Source organism: Gavialis gangeticus, unplaced genomic scaffold (genome assembly GCF_001723915.1).
Source record: "Gavialis gangeticus isolate Ggan-Ray unplaced genomic scaffold, GavGan_comp1, whole genome shotgun sequence".
Lineage (NCBI taxonomy): Eukaryota > Metazoa > Chordata > Crocodylia > Gavialidae > Gavialis > Gavialis gangeticus.
Genome location: NW_017728993.1, coordinates 1,959,994 through 1,982,311, shown reverse-complemented (window position 1 = coordinate 1,982,311; position 22,318 = coordinate 1,959,994). Strand labels below are relative to the sequence as shown.

The following is a 22,318-nucleotide window of genomic DNA, read 5'->3' as shown; positions in this document are numbered from 1 at the left end:
CAGAAGTCGTGCCCCCCCTAAACTCCTGACCTTTGACACTGGAAGTCTCTTCCCTTGCCCAGGAAGTACTCCTTTTGGGAGGGGAGTAGCTTGTATATTGTGTGTGTGGAGGGGTAGGGGATGTATGTGGGTGTATGTGTGTGTGGTTGGGGGAATATGTGGTTGGGGGGTAGGTATGGTGCAGGTGGGATGTATGGGAGTGTAGGAGAGGTGTTTGTATGTATGGGTATGGGATGTGGGAGAGTGTGGGGTTGTGTGGGTATGATGGCGTAGGGTATGTAGGGTGTGGGTGGGTGTGGGTGCGTGGGGGTGTGTGGTATGTGGGACAGTGTTGGATGTGCATGTGGGTATGGTGGGGGATATGGCTATGTGACAGGGTGTTGGTGAGTGTGTAGGGATGTATAAGTGTGTGGGGGGGTATATGTGTAGATGTATGCAGGTGTGCGATGTGCAGAGATGATCCAAGCAGGGTGCAGGACCCATGGCAAATCAGCCTCTGCAGGGCCCCATCCCTGGATGCAAGGAAGCCGGCAGCAGATTCAGCAGTGGGAGGGGTGGAGGGGTGGGAGAGGGGCCAAGCAGCCAAACGTGAAGCTGGTGGCAACACAGAGTCGCCACGGTCACTCCACCTGGCTCTGTGGGGCCCCCCAAAGCATGAAGCCTGGGACAGTGGCCCTGATCACACCCCCCAGGGACAGCCCTGGGGATATGTGTGGGTTGTGTGTATGGTTGAGGTGTGGAGTTTGTGTGTAGGTAGGGTGTATGGGAGGTCTGTGTGGGTTTGGGGGGGGGATGTGTGTGCGTATGTTGTGGAGCCAAGCTTGGCACAGCTGGCTCTCTTGGTCTCTGTCCCACACCTGCCCGCTGGGGCCTGTAGTCAAGCCTGCACTGGCTCCTGTTGCTTCCATCCCACATGCCTGCCTGGCAGGGCTGCACCAACCTCATGATGGCTCCTGCTGCTGCTCCCACCCCACCTGCTTATCCTGTGCTTGCCCAGTGGGGCTTTGTGAACAGCCAAGCTCCTTCACAGCCCCTCCCCACTCCCCATGCTCCCTTGCCCAACCATGTATGAGCAGGACCAAAGAGAGCTGCAGGCAGAACCCACCCCACTCCCTTCAACTCTGCAGCTTCCCCTCTTTGCCTGTTACCCAGAGTGCTACAGCAGGGACAGGAGGAGGAGTCGCTGGAAACCAGGGGAGCCGATAAGTTTCCTAGGCAGCTGCAGCAGCACAGCAGCAGCCCTGCTCAGAAGGTGTGCCTGCTGGCCAGGGCTGGGGCCCTCCAGTGGGGGAGGCTGGGAGTGCAGCATGCGCTGCCCCAGGTGGGATTGGGTGGGACTCAGATTTGTGCAGAGCACAGCAGAGGCAGCCACCATGGGGCTGGCTACAATTAATTGGTGAGTGCCTGTCTGTGGGTCAGATGCAATCATTTGGCATGCCAGATCAGGCCCATGGGCTGTATTTTGCCCACCCCGGTCTAGTCTGCATTTCCTTAGCTTATTGATGATAATGTCATGAGAAACAATACCTAAAGCCTTGCTAAATTCAAGGTATATCACATCCATGGCTTTTTACCCCATCCACACGGTCTGTCACCCTATCATGGAAGGAAATCAGGTTTGGTTAGGCATTACTTACTCTCAGTTAATCCACGCAGTAGCGTTCTTGAGCACCTGCTCCATTATCTTTCCAGATATCAAAGTCAGGCTGACTGGTATGTACTTCCCTGGTTCTTCCTTCTTCCCTGTCTTAATAATGGACACTATATTTCCCTTTTCCAGTCATCTGACATCTCACTCACCCACAATCTCTCAAAGAGGATAGCCAATGGCTCTGAAATTACCTAAGCTAATTTCTTCAATACCCAAGGCTGCATTCCATCTAGCCCTGCTGATCTGAAAGCATCTAGTATTTCCAAGTAATCCCTAACCTGTTCTGCTACTTTTGGCTGTTTGTTTCCTTCCCCATCTTCGTTGCCAAGTGCACTCATCATCTGGTAACTACCCCTATTTGTGAAGACTGAAGTAGAAAAGTCATGAACAGTTCAATCTTCTCTCCATCATTTGTAACTATACTGCCTTGTGAATACCACAGTGGACCTGTGGCTTCTCTAGTCTTCCTCTTACTCTTGACATACTTGTAGAATCCCTTTTCATTGTCTTTTATGTCCCTCACCAGCTGTCTCTCAAATCATGCCTTGGCCTTCCTAATTTTCTACCTGCATGTACATGCAATTCTATTCCCTATTTCTATGAACAAGTTTCCATCTTTTATAGGATTCCTGTCTGAGTTTCAATTTACTGAAGAGATTCATGGAAAACATGAATTTCTGTGCATGTATCCATCACCTCAAGCATCTCAAAACTCAGTTACTCTGTATGCATTTTTGGATCCATTGGTTTTCTGAGCCTAAAATTACCAGGATACAGATGGCATAAATGTGATTTAATCAAAGAGCCATGGGACTCCTGAGGAAGAGCTATGCCACCTTTGTCACAAACTGAAAGAAAAAAGAAACCATTTCTTGCTTGGCTTGCTTTATTCCAGCAGACTCTACAAAGACTTACTGAAGTCTTTGTAGACTTAAGAAACTGTAGATCATATACTAATGCTTTGATTTCTTCACTAAACAAGGAACAACTCAGACACATTTACAACATGCAAATAAAACTCAATGCCTTAAATTGACCCAAGTGTATTGCCTTAAAATAATAAGAATGTTTTAACTGCAAATGAGCCTACACTATATAAAGTTTGAAGGTTTAGAAATTTTTGTACCGGAGTTCCATTTGGTCAGTCACAATCAGCAATCTGTCAGAAGACAATCAGTCAAACTGTGAGTGAAAGGCAGCAGAAATAGCTAAGAAGTTAAAGGCAAAAGTCTAAGAATTATAGGCAATCAAGATACGGTAAATTTGCAGTCAGAAGGGAAACAGTAAATTCAGCTCTCAAATTAAATAAGGGCTTTGAGCTAAGAATTAGGGACATTGTTTTATATTGACAAAGTGGAACATTAATTTTAAAACAGAGGTTAATTTCCGGGATAAATTAATTCCCCTGAAACAAGTAGGTCTTTAGAGAAAGCTTGTTAAACAATACATATAGCTCATTACTGCTAGTATTCATAAGGTGAAGGTTTGTACTGTTAGAAACATATATGATGGAAGTACTGTGAGCAGAAGCAGGTGAACACCCATATTTTGAAGATTATCTTGAGAAATCGCACTGAAGAAGAGAAACTAAATTCAAGATTCACTACAGTCATTCCCATGAAACAAACTCACTTCTGCAATGGCAGAGAAATATTGGATTAATACATGCTCACAGGATTCAGAAAGAAGAAGGCAAAACACTTCCAGTGTCCTGCCAATCTGACCTGGGGAAAAATTTCTTCTTGATCCCAAATTTGGCAACTGGTTTAATCTGGAGCAAGAGAACAAAATCCTCTAACCAGGAACCTATGTAATGTCAGTGCTTCTGCAGTATCCTTGACAGAAAACAATGTTCTGTAACATGAGCACACCTTAATACTAGGAACAAAACTTAAGAAGAGGGTGTTGATATTAGTTATCTACTTCATTGTTGTAATCTTGGCTATATTAGAATGTCTTATAATATTTTAATGTTTATTTTGGAATTATTTTTTATATTCTCAAGAGAGTATTCAAAATTCAGAATACTTTAAAAATATTCTGTGAACAATATTTATTTACATTTCTTTCTACATATAACAGGTCTTAATCTGAGACTGGGGGTTTTTTTCTCATTTTACCAGGTTTTGCACCAGAGTATAGTTATGGACTTGAGTGGATTTATTCCAGATTAATAACAAGAAAAACACCCAATTTATGAGCTGCTGAGCACCTTCATGAAGATGCTTGGTATCTCACAGGATTCAGGCCTCCAATAAAAGGACAGTCAGAATTAGTGTATTTCTAATTTAACGTTGCTTACAAATATTTTATTAACTTGTTTAACAAATTGAAGCAAAGCAATATGAAATGCCAACTCCAGAATTGCTAACGTTGGTGATAAAAAGATAACTCATTTTTTTTCATAATGACATGCAAATGTTTATAACATCAAGTTCATTGTTTCCCTAGCATTTTATGAAGAGGTTAGAAAAAATAATGTAAATAATTAACATTATTAACTACTTAACAACGGACTTTTCTGTACCTGAGAGTACAGATCATTTCTCCATGACATAAATTATTATATCAGCTGGGTTTAGGTCTTGTCAATACATCAAATTGTACTGTTTTGTAAACTGATTTTGTTCAAATTCCAACACAAATTCTTATTTCAATAAGAGTGGCTTGTTTTGATATAGTCTAAACCTGTACTAACTGACTAAAGGCAGATCAGAAGAAGCTTGGTTTAACGCAAATACGAATATCCAATGTGGCCTTTAGTCTTGTTTAACTAAGTTCATGTAAAATCCCACCTTAAATTTAACTGGTGCAATTTCTCTTGTGGACAAGACCTTAGCCTCTACTGCTAAAGTGACAGAGCACTTGGTAAACACAGCAAAATCTTCATTTTTATTTATTTGTTTAATTCTGTTTCCCAAGACATTCATCCTCTTTGCCTACTTTGAAAACCTGTTACTAATTCAGCTCAGGAAATCGAATTACTTGGGGATTTTACTCAGAGTAGCATTCTGTTTTGTAACAAAACAGCCTTCCACTGGAACTGAAACAAAAGCAAGGTAAGGATGATTCGTATTTTATAGGATTGGCCCCTAATTTTTCACAAATAGCTTGTTTAAAAATAAATTAAAATCTGACCATAAAACTTTTGTTCATACGGATAATCTTTTATGCATAGGACCAGGACCTGTTAAATTAAGAAACCAACTTGCAATTATGGGTTGTAGGCCAGAACACTAGATTAATCAACATAATTTCTCACTACAAAGCTTTATTTCCTAGCGACATCTCATTAATTAAATATAGCTTTCTCTCACAGTGCCAATATCAATTACGTATATCAAATCCAACATATTAAGTATGGTATTTGGTTGCTACCATACTTTAGTTTATATTGCACTAGTTGGATCCAACCTTCACAATCAAAATAGCAAATATACTGTTTCAAAGAGGTCAAGTGATCCTAGTCAATACTTAGGGTTAGATTCTTTGTTCTTTTGCAGAGATTTGTCCATTATGTGACAGTAATTGCAGGCATTCCTCTACCTCCCTGTTACCTAAAGGTGTAGAGGAGATGGGTAAGGGAAGTGGCTAGAGTGTACTGCCCCAACTGATATATGGCTCTAGAGGACTGCTGGTGGCTAAAGAAAATTTAAGAAGCCTGGGCCACTCTCTATTTTCATAAGTCAGAGAAACTGGGGAGCTCTAACTTGCTGGTTTTCAGCTTCCCTTTTATAGCTCTCCTGAGCTATCTGAGGGGCTGTTTTTGGAAACAATGCCATCCTACTGCTGGTGGCTTTCAGACCAAGGGACTAACAGCTGAGCAACCATTTTGTCTCCTTGAGACTACCACAGCTCAGCAGGAAAGTAAGTAATGAGTCAGGCAAAGCTAATCTCCTCTCTCTTCTGTGAGATGATACACACTCAAGTGGGGAACTCATAAACAGTTGCAGCAACAAGGATGCAACCTTGGAGCATTCTCAGTGCGCACCATATTCAGGGATGGGGCTTCAGAAAAACTAGTGTGAAGTGCTTCAGGGGATAGCACTTCATACTTTCTCTCCTTAGTGATGGGGCCACTTCAAACACTTCAGTTAAATATTTCAGGGTAGAGCCCAAGCTCAAAGATGCTCTGCCACAGGCTACTGTATTGCAATATACTCTTAGTATCATCAGTGTAGGACATGTTATTGATAGAGGTAATAGGAAATATTAGATTTGATTTTAGCTGTGCAGGGTCTCATCTCATATGTGAAGTCTCTGACTTGATAGATGATGTAATTTAATGGTAATAGTATATATTTTACTTTGAACTGTGTCACATTCAACATGTGTTTATTTCAAGAATGGAATGTGCATCTTATCAGTAATATAAGCTTCAATAGTTAACATTTTCATTTTATTATGACAAGCATTCACAGCTATTTTTTAAAACTAAATGACACCATAATTTACCAAAGCTAAGGTTATGCTGGGAGTTCCTCTGTCAAGCTGAACATTTAAATGGGTAACAACACTGCCACGGAGGTACAAACATCAAATGTTAAGCTTCCTGTCAAACTCCTTTCATATAATTAAAAAATAGTAAATTGACATTTTGCAGTTTGAATACTAAACTGTTGAAGCCATAGTCTTGCAAAGCACCACATTCAAGCTAGTTGCTCGCACCTATACTCCCCAAAGTAATTCTTAGTAGCTAGCAGTTGCATTTAATGATTACACTGAGCATACACTACACATTTTAAATAGATTTTCACCTTTCAAACAGCGGAGTGCCCACCAGTTGATAATTAACAACTGCTAAGTACTCTTCAAGCTAGCATGATATCATCAAGAAATATTACAAAGTGTTGACACAACAATAATCCATCTGAATATCTCAAACAAGACTGGTTCCCTCTCCACCCTTCATTTAAAGCCAACATGACATGATGCTAGTGGGCCAGTGTGTCTTCTCTTGCATAAATACAATTTGGTTATTTTTATTTGCTTAATACAGAAGGGGAGGATGGGAGTTAAGAATTAAAAATAGCAGTAAAATGAATTGCTGTAACATGAAGAATAACTTCACCAGTAAACATAAGCTAATGATAAATACTCAGACTCCTCATTACCCTTTTGGGCATTTAGGTCAAGGCTCAAGTGCCTAAGTTCTTGATAGAATCCACAACTATGGTCCTGAAAACCCCCACTCAGTTAATGCCTAACTCTGGAGGTACCAGGGTTTTTGACTGAAGTTCCCCAGGCTCTGAGAACTGCATCTCTAGACATGCCTAGAACTTCTGCATTCTTAACAGGACTAAGCAGCCTAGCACTTAACACATGCCTAAGGTCAAATGGGATTCAGAATTTGGGTGGTTCTCTGCTAATGTTCCTGAGGGGCTTGATGCATCATCATCACCACCACCTTCTTCAACTGCATTTTTTAAAAGTGAGTTTGGTTCAAGCTTATAAGTGAGTATGGGCTCTTGTCTTCAGGACAGAATTGTAGATGTTGATTCCAAATTAGATGGAGCTACTCCTTCATAACCCTTGTGGTGGCCCTTAAGTCTCTTTTCTCCTATATACATAGATAACAGAATGTGTACTGTTTCTTCCTAAAAAAGGTGTGAATCCAAACAGTTGGATGGGAAAGGATTCTCAGGTAATTTCTACAGCAAAGCAGAAAGATGGAAGAAATTGGTTAGGTACAAGAATATCTTTCTTATCATCTTAAAAAGGCATCTTGTCCAGTGGTAGAAGATAATGAACCATCTGTGATGCTTTTCTGTTGTCACAAGACATCCAATAACATCTCAACAAAGGAATTGCTTGAACTACTACTGCCATCAGAATCACCTTTCCTCATACAGTATGCAAATACTATTTAAAAATGAATGAAACAACTTTCCAGAACATGCACGGAACATTCAGCTGATGATACATGTCAACTTATTTTAATTTATCTCCTTGGATAAATTATCAATTTCTTCGAAAAGTAATAACTTTAACATAAAAACTCAGCACTTCTGTTCTGAAAATACTTGGAACTGCAACTTCGCATTATTTTTTCCCCCCTGAGCCCATAAAATTTAACAAAAAAAGCATGAAAAAAATTAAAATATGAATAACAAAACCCTGAGTTATGAAGATTCACCATTTAGCAAATACAATATGGGGGAAAGAAGAAAGAAAGAACCAGATAAAGTTGGGGTGGGGGGAGCTTTATTCATCCTCTCTTCTCCCAGTTATTTTGTCTGGAAGCAGGAAAGAGAATATCATACTTATCTAGCTTTTTTTGTTTTACGATGCTTATTGCAACAGTGTAGAGATGTGGCCGGTGCCTGGGGAAAGTGGAAGTGGAGACACCTGGTTTGCAATCAGCAGCAGCCCCTTTTTTTTTGCACCTGCCCTTCCCCCAAATTGGTTCCAGTGTGGTTGCCCCTATTACCACCCCGCTTCCCCAGCCTTGTTACACCACTGACCAAATTAGATTATAAACCTGTAGGCTATGATTACTTCTTCCTTAGTTTGTGAGTTTTGCGGAAGTAGGGTTTCCTACATTCCACAAAGACTGGACAGCACTACTGTCCCACTTGAAAGTGATGGCAAAGCTAAATCTTCCACCATCTTCCTTGTTCTCCTTCTCTTTTGTTCTACATTGGCCATGTCTACATGAGACGCTGACTGCACGGTAGCCCGATACTACTGCATAGTAGCATCGCGTGGCAAAAAACGTGATGCAATGCTACTGCGCAGTAGTATTAAGCTACTGCACAGTAGCGTCACAAAAAAAACGTTTGTTGGCTATACTGCACACTAACCCGGGTTACTGCTCAGTCATTTAGCACTTGCTTATACAAGTAGTAAACGACCATGCACTAACAACTGTGCAGTCAGTGTCTTGTGTAGACGTGGCCATTGATTCCTGTATTCCTAGCATTCCAGCCCTTGGAAACAAATCTGAAGTTAGAAAGACAGACCCTTCAGAATTCAAAGCCTCCTCTTACTGTCCTATGAACTCCAAAAACATAGCACAGTATATGATAAACATTATAAACATTGTCCTGGAATCTGGAAGTACCACAGCAATATAACGTCATCACCACAAAGCTCCAAAAAGTAGGTGGACTAAGGAGTCAGAACCACAAAGCTGCTGCTTTTGGTGTTATGGGTAATATGTAGCACCTGGCACAAGAAGGCAGAGGACTGGTTCATCAGACCATGCAAGGTATCTCAGGGTAGCTGACGCCCCCACTTCCAAATAATAAACTGGAATATGCCTTCTGCAATTCATTCCAACAGAATCTCTTCACTGAACAGCAGCTCTTATGTGACCTTAGTTCTCATTTGTTTCCTGACACACACAGTCAGTGCCCAAGCTCCCTCCAGTTCCTTAGGTGCTACTGAATCACATGCATAAATACCAGAGAGGTCTCAAACACGTCTCTGTCCAAGTGGAATGGTCCTATAAAACAAGCATATTTCACTAGCAACCAAGTAACTGTAAAATCCATGCGGATGGTTGCCAATCTTTTCTGAGAAGTTAAAGATCAGGCATCTGTTTACCTCAATGGAGTTACATTCATGTGTGAAGAAAATCAGGCCTCAGTACAGCAGTCAACTAAGAGGACCTTCATTCTAAATTTCTATTATGATTGTAGGTTAACCTACACTTTGACAAGGGTTCAAGCAATAAGACACATTATTTCCATGCACATAGTGAAATGCCGGTGAAGACACAATGATAAACTAGAGTATGCACAAATGGAAACACATTATTTTGCATACGGTTGATACAACTGCTTTTTGTAAATTTAAGTAATACAACATGGATGCTATACCAAGTCAGACACAGTTTTCACATTTCTTTATATTTAAGTAAAAAATGAAAAAATCCCCAGATACTGTCTACAACGAAATGTATATGTATATTAGTGCATGCATTAAAACTATAACAAACTCTTGAAGATTTCTACAAAAGATATTTTATGTTAATTAGGTTTTTTTTCCTGCACAAAACTATTACTACTAACAGTTGGATACTCTTTTTGTTTTAATTATGCATGACTAATGATAGCTGTTTGCCTGTTTGACCACCAGATTGTCTGTGGTTGCCAAGGGAGAATCTTTTCAAATAGATTGACTGTTTTTCTCTTAATGGAACGAAGATGTTCTTGTTATCTTTTTACTTCTAAATCCATTTTTTTCAAACATAAAATTTCTCTCAATCATTGGAAATTACCTTAGACATTGGGGAGATATGTGGATGTGTGCACCAAAGCCCCCAAAGTAAACCTTTCCAAGCTAAAAAGTGAAAATAGAACAAGCTTCATTAACAATCACTCAGCCTAATTGCACATCTTATTTATTGTTGTGTACACACAAAACCCACCAATAGACAGAACATGCTACCAGAGAAATATCAATCTCTGTTAGGTTAGCAAGCAACATAGTGAGCCACCCAACAAAAAACACAGGTCATATTCAGTGCTAGGAAAATGTGTGCTTTTGTTCCAGGTATTGTAAGCATAGGTTACATGTTACAGAAAGACTACTTCAGAAATGTTAATTTTTTTAAAAATATTTTATTCAAACTATTTTGCATAACCCTTACATGAAAATCAGTGCTTTAACAAATTTAGCCTCCTTTAAGGTCTTAGACTCTTGTAAGTTGGGAAGGAAATTCCACATTTGTCAGGAAGGAGAGGAGGAGTGCGTCGGTCCTTAAAGGCAAAAAAAAAAAAAAAGAGCCGCAAACAAACAGGAAGTTGCTTGAGATTCTGCAGTGTTAAAGCTAGTCCCAGTGAAAGAGATTAGCAAGTATCACGCTGCTAAGAGGCTGCACCTGGTGTTCACAGGCTCAGCCTAGCAAGCCATACTCCATTTGACATCTAGGTTAGAATCTAAGGAATGGAAATTTGGCTCTTATGACAGGCTACCTCCTCTGGTTTGAGCTGGAGTTTTCCGTTCCTGCCAGGATGAAGAACCTGTTTTGATGCTCTGCTCCCACGCAGCCTTACAGAGCCAGAAAGTTTTGAAGAAGACTCTGAAGATATGTTTTGCCCTTTTCAAAGGAAATCAGCAGTACCTTATAAAAGAATTATTATTTTTTTTAAATTGACCCCTACTCTTTTGAAATAAGCCAAGGACATTCTCTTCTATTTCCCATCTTTATCTTTGCATGCCGTTTTCACAGGTGAAGCAAAGGATCAAAGCGGTTGTGGTGGAAGTCTGTAAGCGAATTTTCTGTCATGTCTGGAAAGAAGCCACATATGAGCTTTTTTGCCTTCACTATGAAGTCAGCAAAACCTAATTCCATGGATTGCCTCAGAGAGTGGACAGCCAGATTAATAAAGCCTGTCTCTTCTTGATTGCTGATTTGAATCTCTCCGGTTCTGAGAAATGTGTTCAGTTTCAGGCAAAACTCTCACTTCCTGTCACTGTAACAAAGCACTACACTGAAGGAATAAATATAAGCCAGGCACTGTTTGAATTGGGGCCCAGCCCACTCACTGAGCTAGTGGCAGCATGAGGATCTTGCATCATTGCGTGTCTCTCATGTGATAAAAATAGCAAGTTTCATTATGGGTGAAGAAAGGCAATGCCCATGAAGAGAGGCAGGATGACACTCTCTCTCAAAGACTTTTGTCACCACATCAAATGAAAACTACTGCAATCTTCTCTACATATAGTTATATGCAGAATGTACTACAAAATAGTCAGAAACACAGAATCTATCCCGAAGCACTATGTGAAGCCCAGATGAAGCTCAAAATCATTTTTTACATCTTCTTCAAAATACAAACAAGGCTGTAGGACCAGAGAGATTTAGCACCCTCTGCATAGTGCATTTCCTTGTGTATGGAAATTATCACTGGGGTACTGTTGTAGCCAATGCGTGCATCTATGAACAATATAAATCCTCTGGGTCGTATCTCTGGCAGAAGAGGAAGCAGCAGATCAGTCCAACAGTCCTTCTTTTGGCTTGTAATAGAAACCAGTCTGCCTGGATAAAATGCCTGTGCATCCCAAGACTGAGTCTTTCATCTCTTATTCTTCAAGATATTGGCCAAATTCAAGTCTTATGGAAGATGACAAGAGGAAAGTCACTGCAAGTGTTAAATCACACACACACACACACACACACACACACACACACTCTCTCTCTCTCTCTCTCTCTCTCTCGCTCTCTCTCTCTCTCTCTCTCTCTCTCGCTCTCTCTCTCTCTCTCTCTCTCTCTCGCTCTCTCTCTCTCTCTCTCTCTCTCTCGCTCTCTCTCTCTCTCTCTCTCTCTCTCGCTCTCTCTCTCTCTCTCTCTCTCTCTCGCTCTCTCTCTCTCTCTCTCTCTCTCTCGCTCTCTCTCTCTCTCTCTCTCTCTCTCTCTCTCCATGTGATATATACAGATATAGATATTAGCATGTCCTGACTGAATGGGTCACATTCTGCTACTCAGTCCTTACTTATTCTTTTATTCTGTGATAGTTACTCTGAATGCCATCTGAAATATTTATGATAGTTAAAAATGATAAGTTATTTTTAATTTGTTCTGCAATTATTTATTATAACTACTCATATAAGAGGTAAGTGCCATAACGTGCTTGATGTTGGCAGACATTTAGAATACGAAATCCTTGCCTAAACAATCTTAGTTTTACAGATGTACATATGGTGTGTGACATGTTTTCAGAAGATGAGTAAAGTTTTACATAGAAGATTAACGTACAAGCCTCAAAAACATAAGAATACCAAATAGAGGCACAGGAGTCAGGGTAAGTCTTTATTAATAAATGTGTATGTGAAGCAAACAAGAAAGACAAAACAGGAAAAAATGTAAACTTATATACGGCAGCTGTATGGACATTCATCAAAAGGAATCTAAAGTTACTATGCAATACCATTTAAAATTGAAATACACAGTGTCTGTTACTTAGGGTAATAGTCTGCTGTTATTCAATACACAACATTCAAAATCACCTTATGCAGAATTTTGACACATCCACATACTATCACCTGCACACATGCTGTTACACCTTCCATAAACAAGAACAGATTTAGGAAGAAGTTTCTTTCGGAAGGGGTTCTAATGGCAGAAGACAAAGTTTCCAAATAGCTAAGGTCTTCTACGAATACATATACATTACATAATATAATTCAATGTAGATATGCCCCAATTTCAATTTCAGTAAGAATTATGCACAAGTGCCTTTGAAGATCTGGGTATATGACTGAGGTCCCCTAAGTTTTACTGACCTCAGTGAGATTTAGGTTACTAAGCCACTTTGAGTCTTATGAAAATTTGATCTAGACTTTTCAAATGTTTCCTAGTGCAACTTATTTGTAGCCTTCTTTTGAATTTATCAGCTCTTGGAGCCTCTGTCTGAGTATATAGTAGGCCATGCAATAAGAATTAAAATTATAACAGTAACCAAAACCCTCGGACCCCAGTCCCAAAAGGGGTGGAGTCTGGGGAGAAAAGAGAACTAAAACTCCCAGCTGAGCCTAGTTGGGCAGGCTTATATAAGGAGTGATCTGAATGAACATCTGTGATTTGGTTAGTCTATAAAGTGCAAATCCACCCTGCCTTCTGCCTGAATGAACATGAATAAACCACTGGACCAATGACAAGCCATAGCTGCATATTCCCTGACAAAGCAAATGGGGAAGAAGCAGTTCGAAAAAATAAATCTTGTTTTGGAAGCCAGAAAGACAGACAGTACTCTACAGGGAACCCTTGCTAAAATCCCAGTCTTGCTGAAGGATTACTCTTATGCCAAATACAGGGAATGAGAGACTGGTTGGATTTAACCAGTCCAGGGAAAACAATGAACTGTGCCTGGGGTCCGGAAAGGATACCAATGCACACAGGAGCTGGACTTAAAAAATGCCAATTAAAAAAACTGAAATACCATAGCACCAGAACACTTCATCTAAGCTTGTCTCTAATTCATTACTGATTTTGGAAAGAATTCATTGCCACTCAGAAAAGCAGGCCATAAAGCATAACATGGGGCACACTTCATTTTTTAATAAAGCAAAGAAGAAGGTATAAAGCAAGCCAAGTCTTTTTCAGTATACAAGGATCCCCAGAATCAGAATAAAGAGAATATAAACAGTCTCAACAATGAACATGTTTTGGGAAGAATCACAATGCAAGGAAGCCTCACTAGTACTTTAACAAGAAACAGCAGTGCCTTAAGAGTAAAGATTAGGGCAAGGGACAGAAATTACTAATAAACTGGTATAAGTAATCAGAAACCAGTTCAAATCTCTAACACAACAGATGTTTGGTGCATATATACCGCTTTCAAAATGGCCAAAAGTGGTTTAAGATAAACCTGAATGGATGTAGTATCAGACTTAACTGATTTAGTTTAAATTGATTTATTGAACTTCTGTCCCAGATCCCCTCCAGATATGAGTTAATTCACAGTCCCCCAGCATCCCAGAATGCTTTGCACCTCCCTCACAATCCTCAACCCCGCCTAAGGTGGGTAAGACAGTCTTTGGGCAAGATGTCTGCTCCAGCTGAGCCGGGAGGTGTGCTATTTCTGGAATGTTAATGTCTATTCACTTGCTTATTGGTTCAATCTAGGCAGCTTAAGACTAACCTGCGAAGATTGAACTGATTCAGCCTCAAGCTTTTTGACTGTCTGTACTTAGCCTAGATGCTGACAGAATACCAAGGGAGGCATTAAACTCTGAAGATTCAGCCTCCAGGAGGACAATACAGAAGACAGTCATGTCATGCCTGCTGACTCTATCTCTAGATTTTAATGCCAGGATTTCATGTTTCCTTACACAGCAAGATGCTTTGAGAAGTGAAATATTTGAAGTCAGATATTCCTTCTGCACCCATAACAACTAGGAGAGAAAGAGAAATGAACTATCACCTACATCTGACGACAGTCACCATAAGACTTGAGGGTATTTGCATTAGGGTATTGAGATTGAATGGGGCCAAGCCACACAGATGTACTGACAGAAATGTTCTGATGGAGAAAAGTAAAAATAGAAAGGGATTTAAAAGTCCAAGAGCTTCTGTATCTATTATTAAGACCCTTGGAATCAACGCCCTGATGCCAATGTACAAAGTTACCTAAATATCTTAGCTCACATATAAAACTAAGAAGAATGAAAATCTGCATTGACAATTCCAGAATAATAAACAGGAATGAGAAAAATAATGTTCAAGTTTCTGATGAGACCAGAGAAGCTATTATTGAGAGTAAATTCTAGAAAAAGTAATGCAGCCAGAGAGTGAATTAAATCCAAATAGCCCAAGTACTAAGGGGCACTTTTCGATGACCTATTTATGCCCCAACCTACACTTAAAAGAAAGGATGGACATCCACCCACTCACCCAACACTATTAAAGGAAATCAGAGAGGAAGATTGTTGGGAACCACAATGCTATAATTCAAGAAAGAACAGTGACCACCACTAATGCCATGCTCTAAAAGATGTATAAAAGCAATTGTATGACTTCAAGTGGCTTTTCTGGAGGGAGCTCAATATCAGCTCCTTTATAGAAGCTTAGCATGGGAGAAGAGGTACAACCACCTTAAAACACAAACCAAATCAAGTGGCTATACTTGGAAAGGCAGAGATACTACCTCATGCTGTTGGCTACAAAGATCTGATCGGTTACAACTGAAAGCTGAACATAAAGCTAGAAAATATCCCAAGCACAGGGGCACAGGAAGCATGAGTCAGGAGTTCTGTGGGTTTGTGAACCAAGACAGAGAGGCCCCATGAGGTGCCTTCACTGAATGACTACTGCAGCACTGCGAAAGGCTGAAGTGTGGACAAGGTTTAGACATTTGTAAAGAGTTCACTCTGAACCCACAGTAAATAACACACCTGACTCCACTTAGGACCTTGTCTATCTTATAGCTTCCACCAACAAACCCTTCAGTGTTGCTATATTGTTGGGAATCCTGGATCCAAAATTTCCCAGTTTAAACAAGGATGCTATATTTAACTTCTGTGGAATTTCCTTCCAGTTTGTATAATACTAATCTAGTAATTCAAGGGGTAGAATTTTGATACCCATTTTTTAATAATCATATACAGGGAAAAAAGCATTCTGATTGCTTACATTTGTCATCCCATTTATATATGTAGTCTCATTACACAGCGTTACCTGAGTGGTTGAAAAGAAATCATGTAGACACTGAGGGTGGTGTCCCACATTCACCTTACCACTCATTACAGTTAATAAAATGAGAGTAAATGCATATTCAAGTAGTTTAGTAAGTGTTAAGTGACACTGGGGAGTTGCAAAGTTGCTCCCTTTTAGGTGAGGATTAGCTTACATACTAAATTTAATACATACTGGGCATGTCTACACATTCATTAATACACTTCTGCTACTGTGCATTAGATCTAGTACCTGTAATGTGAGGTACTAAATAAATGTGCATTAGGCTGCCTGCCCTAATGCATAGTAGAGAAAGTGCATGCTTTTTTAGTGACACTTAATGCACAGTAGCCTAATTTTACTGCACAATAGCATCTTAGCATGGTTTCTGATGTAGCACTCTAATGCACAGTAAAATAGGCTACTGTGCATTAAAGTGCACATGTAGACATGCCCACTGGGCATCACGTACCTGTGCCTATTAAAATATAAATGTAGTTTTATTAGTCAAAAAAATATATAAATTAAACTACACTTTAAACTTGTTTTAAAGTAAGTAATTTAGTTAAGGCCAAACATTGTCCAGTTTATACTGTAGATGAAGGTAACTCCTTTTTTCTCCACAAATTAGGATTTTGTATCTTAGATGTCAAAGGTTATTTTTCTCAGCATAATCCAGCATAATCAGGCCTGTTTGCTAATGTTATTCATGTATGATTTGAAAGATCAGGTAATGAAGAAAGATCAGGTGAGGATATTCACACTCTGGACTCTGATTACCTTAAAATATTTAACTCATATATGCGTATTTAGATATTTTGATGAATTTTGTGTATTTTGCCCAGATATTGTCAAGTTAGGGCTTTTTCAAAAAGTATGCTACTTTCTGGGATATTTAAAACTCAGAAGGTCCCAAATAAGCTATTTGCATATTGGATTAACAGATGACATTCAAAAGAGGGGTATCCTCTTTCAATTATTTTAGAAGTTCTATCAGTAGGGGAGACCTTGGAGGAAGTCTACTGTAGAAATCAAGTAGAATAGCCTTTGGCTACCATACTCAGAACACACCTTCTAGCAGTCTACCCAAGAACAAAATCAGCAAAAAGCTGCTAGAATAGTAGAAAGCTTGGTGGAGGGAGGTTTTGACAGCAACAAACTTCTAAGCAAAAGCTAATCCATACATGGAAGCAAGCAAGAAAGAAACCATCTCTTCATATTCTGTCTAACTGAATGGTCTTTATGCGTCTCCTCCCTTAAGATGTTAATGGTATATAATTGCAGCTTCTGTTGTCAAGGTATTGCAAATATAATCTAAACCTTTCCTTTCCCCTTTATTCTATTTTTGTGCGTGTTGGCTGTATTTCTAGCTATTTAAATTTTCTTGATAATATTTTCTTTTTCCATTGAATGCAGACAGTTGCAGGGAATTTCTGCCCTCTAGTACTTTTATGAACTGGACCGACTTCATCAGCACAACACTGAATATGTTTTGACCCTTCAGAATTAACTGGCTTCTTCTACACATGACATACCAAATCATTTAAGTAACAATGCAATCTCTAAAAAAATTCTAATTTTTTGTATCTATTCTTTTTAAATAAAACTTAGCTAAACACTGATCCAATAAGGCTCTGTTTCTGTGGTGTAGGGTATGTAATGAGAATCAAGGGGAGCCACTTTTTGGAATACTTCAAACTAAATTTCTCATGTCTTTCGTAATACCCATTAAAGATAAAGGATTTGTTAGGAGGAAGGAAGTGTAGGACTTTGGAACCAAAAAAGGTATATTATTACCCTACAACTAAAAGGCTTAATGCAAATTCTTTGCCTGCCTGGCAAAGCATAGTTCATTAGATAAATGTATCTGCATATGAGAAATACATTGAGTCTGATCGTGCCATTTGTTTTGTTAAAGATGACAACAGGGAGTAAGAATTATAGTTATTTAATATTTATATTATGGGAGAAGCCAATGGCTCTGATAAGGAACAGCCCTAACAATACTGTGCCAGACATCATACAAGCAATTCCCTCAACAAGTTTAAACTAATTTTGGCAGAAATGGGTGGAGCCTGCAGGGGAACATATACCTACCATCCTGTCAATGCAGCAAGGCCCACTGTAGTCAATGTCCTAGTGCTCTGTGTCATGGCATTGCAGTATCACTACAAAAATATTAAAAAACCCATGTTTGTTGCAAAATTGCTTGTGCAAAACTTCTCACTTCTAAAATGAAAGTGCAAAAGACTTATTTTATGTAATGGCAATACTTGGCATTTATGTGGCATTTTCTATATACAGCCATGCTGTTAACAATTTATTTTGTATTTTTCTGCAGGGTAAACTGGCCCCAAAATGCGTTTCTAGTTCTGCTATCGCCACAGGTCACCCAGCAGGGTACCTTAACCACTAAAATATGCTGTGTGCTTACTTCAGTATAACATCCAACTCTTTCTGATTCTCAAAGATAGCTTGAGAAAGGTAGTTGTGTGTTAAGAACAGGCATACTTAAAATGAGCAGGACTTCCGATAAAGACACCTGTAAATCAAGAGAAATAGCATAAATCTTCCTTTCATCATCTTTGAAATGCTGACTCAAAAAGCTGAAGAAATGACTTGTAGTTCTAATGCCTTTAAAAGACTTTTATGCTTGACATCAGCAGTCATGTTGGGTGCTTCAAGCACATTAAATAGAAGGTTTCTGATTTTAACATTCAAAGTGTATAGATAATACAACCAGAGCAACCAGATCTGGGGTGGGAGGTCAAAACATACAAAACCTCTTCGTTCCCCCTCTCCCCCACCCTTCTCCCGCCTCCCACCCCATGCATCTAATAGAGTTAGTAAGAGCCCCACTACAGCTGAAAGAGAAGTAGTACCAGCTCACACAGCTACCTCTGAGTGCCGCAATGTACATTAGTCTAGAAGATCCAAATTCAATAGACTGGTCTAGGAGAGCTTCAGGAAGTAAAATCTTTCCTCTCTTTGCACAAGTAAATGCTTTGTAGAGCTCACTGGAATAGGTTTTTAACAGCAATAATCAGCTTCCAATGCTCAGATGCTAATAAAAGAATCTCCTTATATGGTCTTATTGATTTAAACTAATAATCTCTGTGTGTGTTTAAGTTAGGAATAACCATAGAGGAACACTTAAAAAAGCAGTGGAGGTTTGTATCATGGAACATATTCCTGTTAAAGAGCCCTAACTGGTCTCCTTTGCACCCTTTCTAAAATGCTGTCCTTTAGCAATACCATAATTTTCCCCTTTCCAGTTACCTCATTACCTAGAAATAAAGTAAACTTTAATCTGAAAGAAAATGTGCTGAAGATGTAAAAGAGCTAAGAATCTGTTTCATTAATAAGCCAACTATATCATTAAAGAAAAAAGTGCACATTTGACATTGAGACAGAAGGAATAGGTATACCACATATATTATTTCAGTGTGAATTTAACTTTTGACTTTAAAGTTCTAGCAGTTCCAGTAGCGATGTGTATTGTACCTTTACTGGTACTCTCTTTACAAAACAAATATCCCCCCTCACTTATGAGATGAAAATGATTATTTGACCTTATAACTCTTATTTCACTTATGTAAGCCATCCAGCTGCATAGACGTTGAGTTGTAAACTCACAATTTTAGGCCTAGAAAATTGAATATACAGTAGCACTACACTCTGTTGGCAGCAGCAGATAAGCTTTACAGGAACCCAGATTTATATTACTTTTTATTTTGAAAATGGGATCTCTTTGTTTTACTTTTCAGAGCCACCAGTAATGCTCAGTATTGGTTTGAGTTCTTCCCTGAGCTAATATTTAAAACTCTCAAACTCTTGTTCGATTCAACATTTAAAGCTGAAATAACATAAACAAAGGTGAATTCTGTTGTTGTATTTCCTTTCTGCCTATCTGTGAAAACAGAAAACCAAAGCAAGTAAATAATATGGCATTCTAAAACCACGGAGTATATTTACAGTATATTATTTTGGATGGAAAAATATTTGTCAGATGCACTGCATAGACACTGACTGTATTCTCAACAGATGCTACATGAAAAGTAAACTGGTTTCATTTAAATCGATGCCAAATGTTTTAGTGGAAATATCTAAGCAGTTTACAGAAAATTGTGAAATCCATGAAAAATGTATTTTGTTAAGTTACTTTTTAACCTGGAACCCCCAGCCAGCCCCTACCTAAGAGGAAAGAAATAGTCTGTAGCCTATTAAAACTACTGCTGATTAAAGTCCAGGTTTATAAGAAATGAGAATATTCAGTCTATTAAGAAATGTCAAGAACTGAGAAAAAAAAAGTGAGATTCAAGACCGTGGCAAAGCAAAATGTATCAATAAAAAGTTAAAACTGCATGAATTCAAATTAAGACAGAGGATTAGTGAACTTGAGTCAAATGGAAGGATTCAGAAGATTAGGTATGGTGCACTACCACTGGTAAACAAATTTTGCACCAGCCAGCCGGACTGAAAAAATATTGTTACCATATGGAATGCAAGCTTCATTAACGGAAGCAATAAGGGAGCTATGGTAAGCATGTAATCTTCTAATGGCGTAAAGCTAGAGTTAGCACTTGTCATTGCAGCATGCTTCTTTTTACATTAATCACTGAGAAACAAAATTGCTAAACCCACAGCATAGATGCCTATACTTCTGTGTAATCTTTAATTCCCATTACAACTGAACAGTATACTGGCAGGGAACATCTGAATTGCAGACCCTGGAACAGAAATCAGAAGCCATCAGATCGAATTTGTATCCAGCACCACTGATTTCCAAACTTCCATAAACAAACTTGTTATTCAAAAATAAAGCATCTTCCGCAGCAGAGGGTTCAGTGAAAGATAGCTCTTTGAGGAATTCCTCTGTAATAAAGTATCTGCCGTCCATGGCTGTCTTAAAATACACATTAATTGAGCAGGGGCTCCAAATTTAATACGCAAGTGTCAGTCGGAGTTTTTAAACTGTGTTTGACTAATATCGAAATATTTTTAAAGGAAATTATTTCCATCACAGATCAGGACAGCTAATAATGGATTTTCCCATATACCACACCCATGCAAGTTAACTATAGATGCATTGATTACTGGTCATTATTCAAAGACACCTGACTGGAATACTGAAAGATCCATATCTGAAAATGTATTTTATATCACACAGCTCACGCATGCAGGCTCTAACAGCAAACATTAATACGGCAAGTGTCTGAAGGATGTGTTTCAAACGTCTGCGGAGGGCAGTGATGAAGAACCAAACAAGTCTGAACCCAAGCACCAATTTCTGTTTTCTCCAGAAAAGGGAAATATTTGCTGAAGCTCATGCTGCAGTTGTTTCGGTTTTAGGGGCTTACTGGGTCTCTGACAAGCCATTACAGCTTTCAGAAGCTTAGGAAGGAGGGAGGAAAATCTACCTGATTGGAAGAAGCAGCAAACTTGTTCCAGGGGAAAATTTTAAAAAACAAACAAACAAAACAAATCCTCCCCCAAACTTGACAGAGTGGAAGTGTGCGGGAACCAGGCAGAGGGGAACTCCCTGAGAACTGCCACTGTGATACATGGAGAAACAGGGGCATTAGAGGAGAATAATAGGGACACGCCTTGGAAATCCACCGAAGCACTGGGCTGGGGTAGCTCTGGGCAGGGACACAGAGGAAAAGGAGAAAGATGTTGCGAAAACCGAGGAAGGAAGGGGTCCTCCTAAGTAGGGCTACTTGGCAGGAATGACTGAGCACTACTTTCAAAGTGGTACCTCCTCCTCCCCTCCCAGACCTCACACTTTACTCTTCCAGAGCTGCTTGGACTTGAGGTCTTGGGTTTGGGGAGGGGGGTTTATCTGAATGCTGACTGTATTTTTTATTTTGCAATTCACACCATCTTTCTGCAATGCCTGTCACCGCACGTCCATCTTTCCCATGGCCCGGGGGGCAGCCCGCGGAGCGCGATGCCCAAGAGAAAGTGGCTCTGCCCTCGCTTGCCCCGGCAAGTAAAGAAGAGGCTGGGTCTCCTACCTAAGCACAGCCGTGTCCCCTTTCCTGACCACCAGGTTGTCCACAGCTGCCCCCGGGAAGTCCAGGCTCTGTCCAGCCAGGCAGGAGGGCAGCAAGCAGCAGAGGCTGAGGAGCACGGCGGCCAGCCACTGGTTGGAGCAACAAGCGCCCTGCACCAGCATCATCATGTCCATCCCTGCTCAGCGCTGCGCTTCCAGCTCCTCTCCGGCCCCCGGCCCCCGGTGCTCCCTGCAGCCAGGCAGCGCGGGCACTGGCGGAGCGGTGCCTCTCCTCCTCCGCCTCCTCCTGCGGCTGCGGCTGCGGCTGCTGCTGCGGCTGCGGCTGCTCTCCCCCGGCCCGAGCGCGGAGCAGCCTGTGCTCGGGGGGCTCGCACACCATCTAGCGAGGAGGGGAGCGCGCTGGAGACTGAGCGCGGCGGCGGCGGCGGCGGCGGCGGCAGCAGACGGCCCCCAGGCTCGGAGCCGGTTGCCATGCAGCCGTTTCCGTAGCAACTCGCCCTGGTGACGGGCGGTGGAGCAAGAGGGAGGG

At 40.3% G+C, this 22,318-nt stretch overlaps 1 protein-coding gene across 1 annotated transcript in view; it reads right to left on the bottom strand.

The window, feature by feature from the left end:
• The window catches only part of NEGR1 (neuronal growth regulator 1), an 865,068-nt gene extending 842,869 nt beyond the window's left edge, over positions 1–22,199 (bottom strand). Inside the window, exon 1 of the mRNA XM_019528400.1 lies at positions 21,791–22,199. Within this exon, the coding sequence (XP_019383945.1) occupies positions 21,791–21,963 (173 nt within the window). The 5' untranslated portion in view covers positions 21,964–22,199. The remainder of the gene's footprint in view (positions 1–21,790) is intronic.
• Between the last annotated feature and the right edge of the window lie 119 nt (positions 22,200–22,318).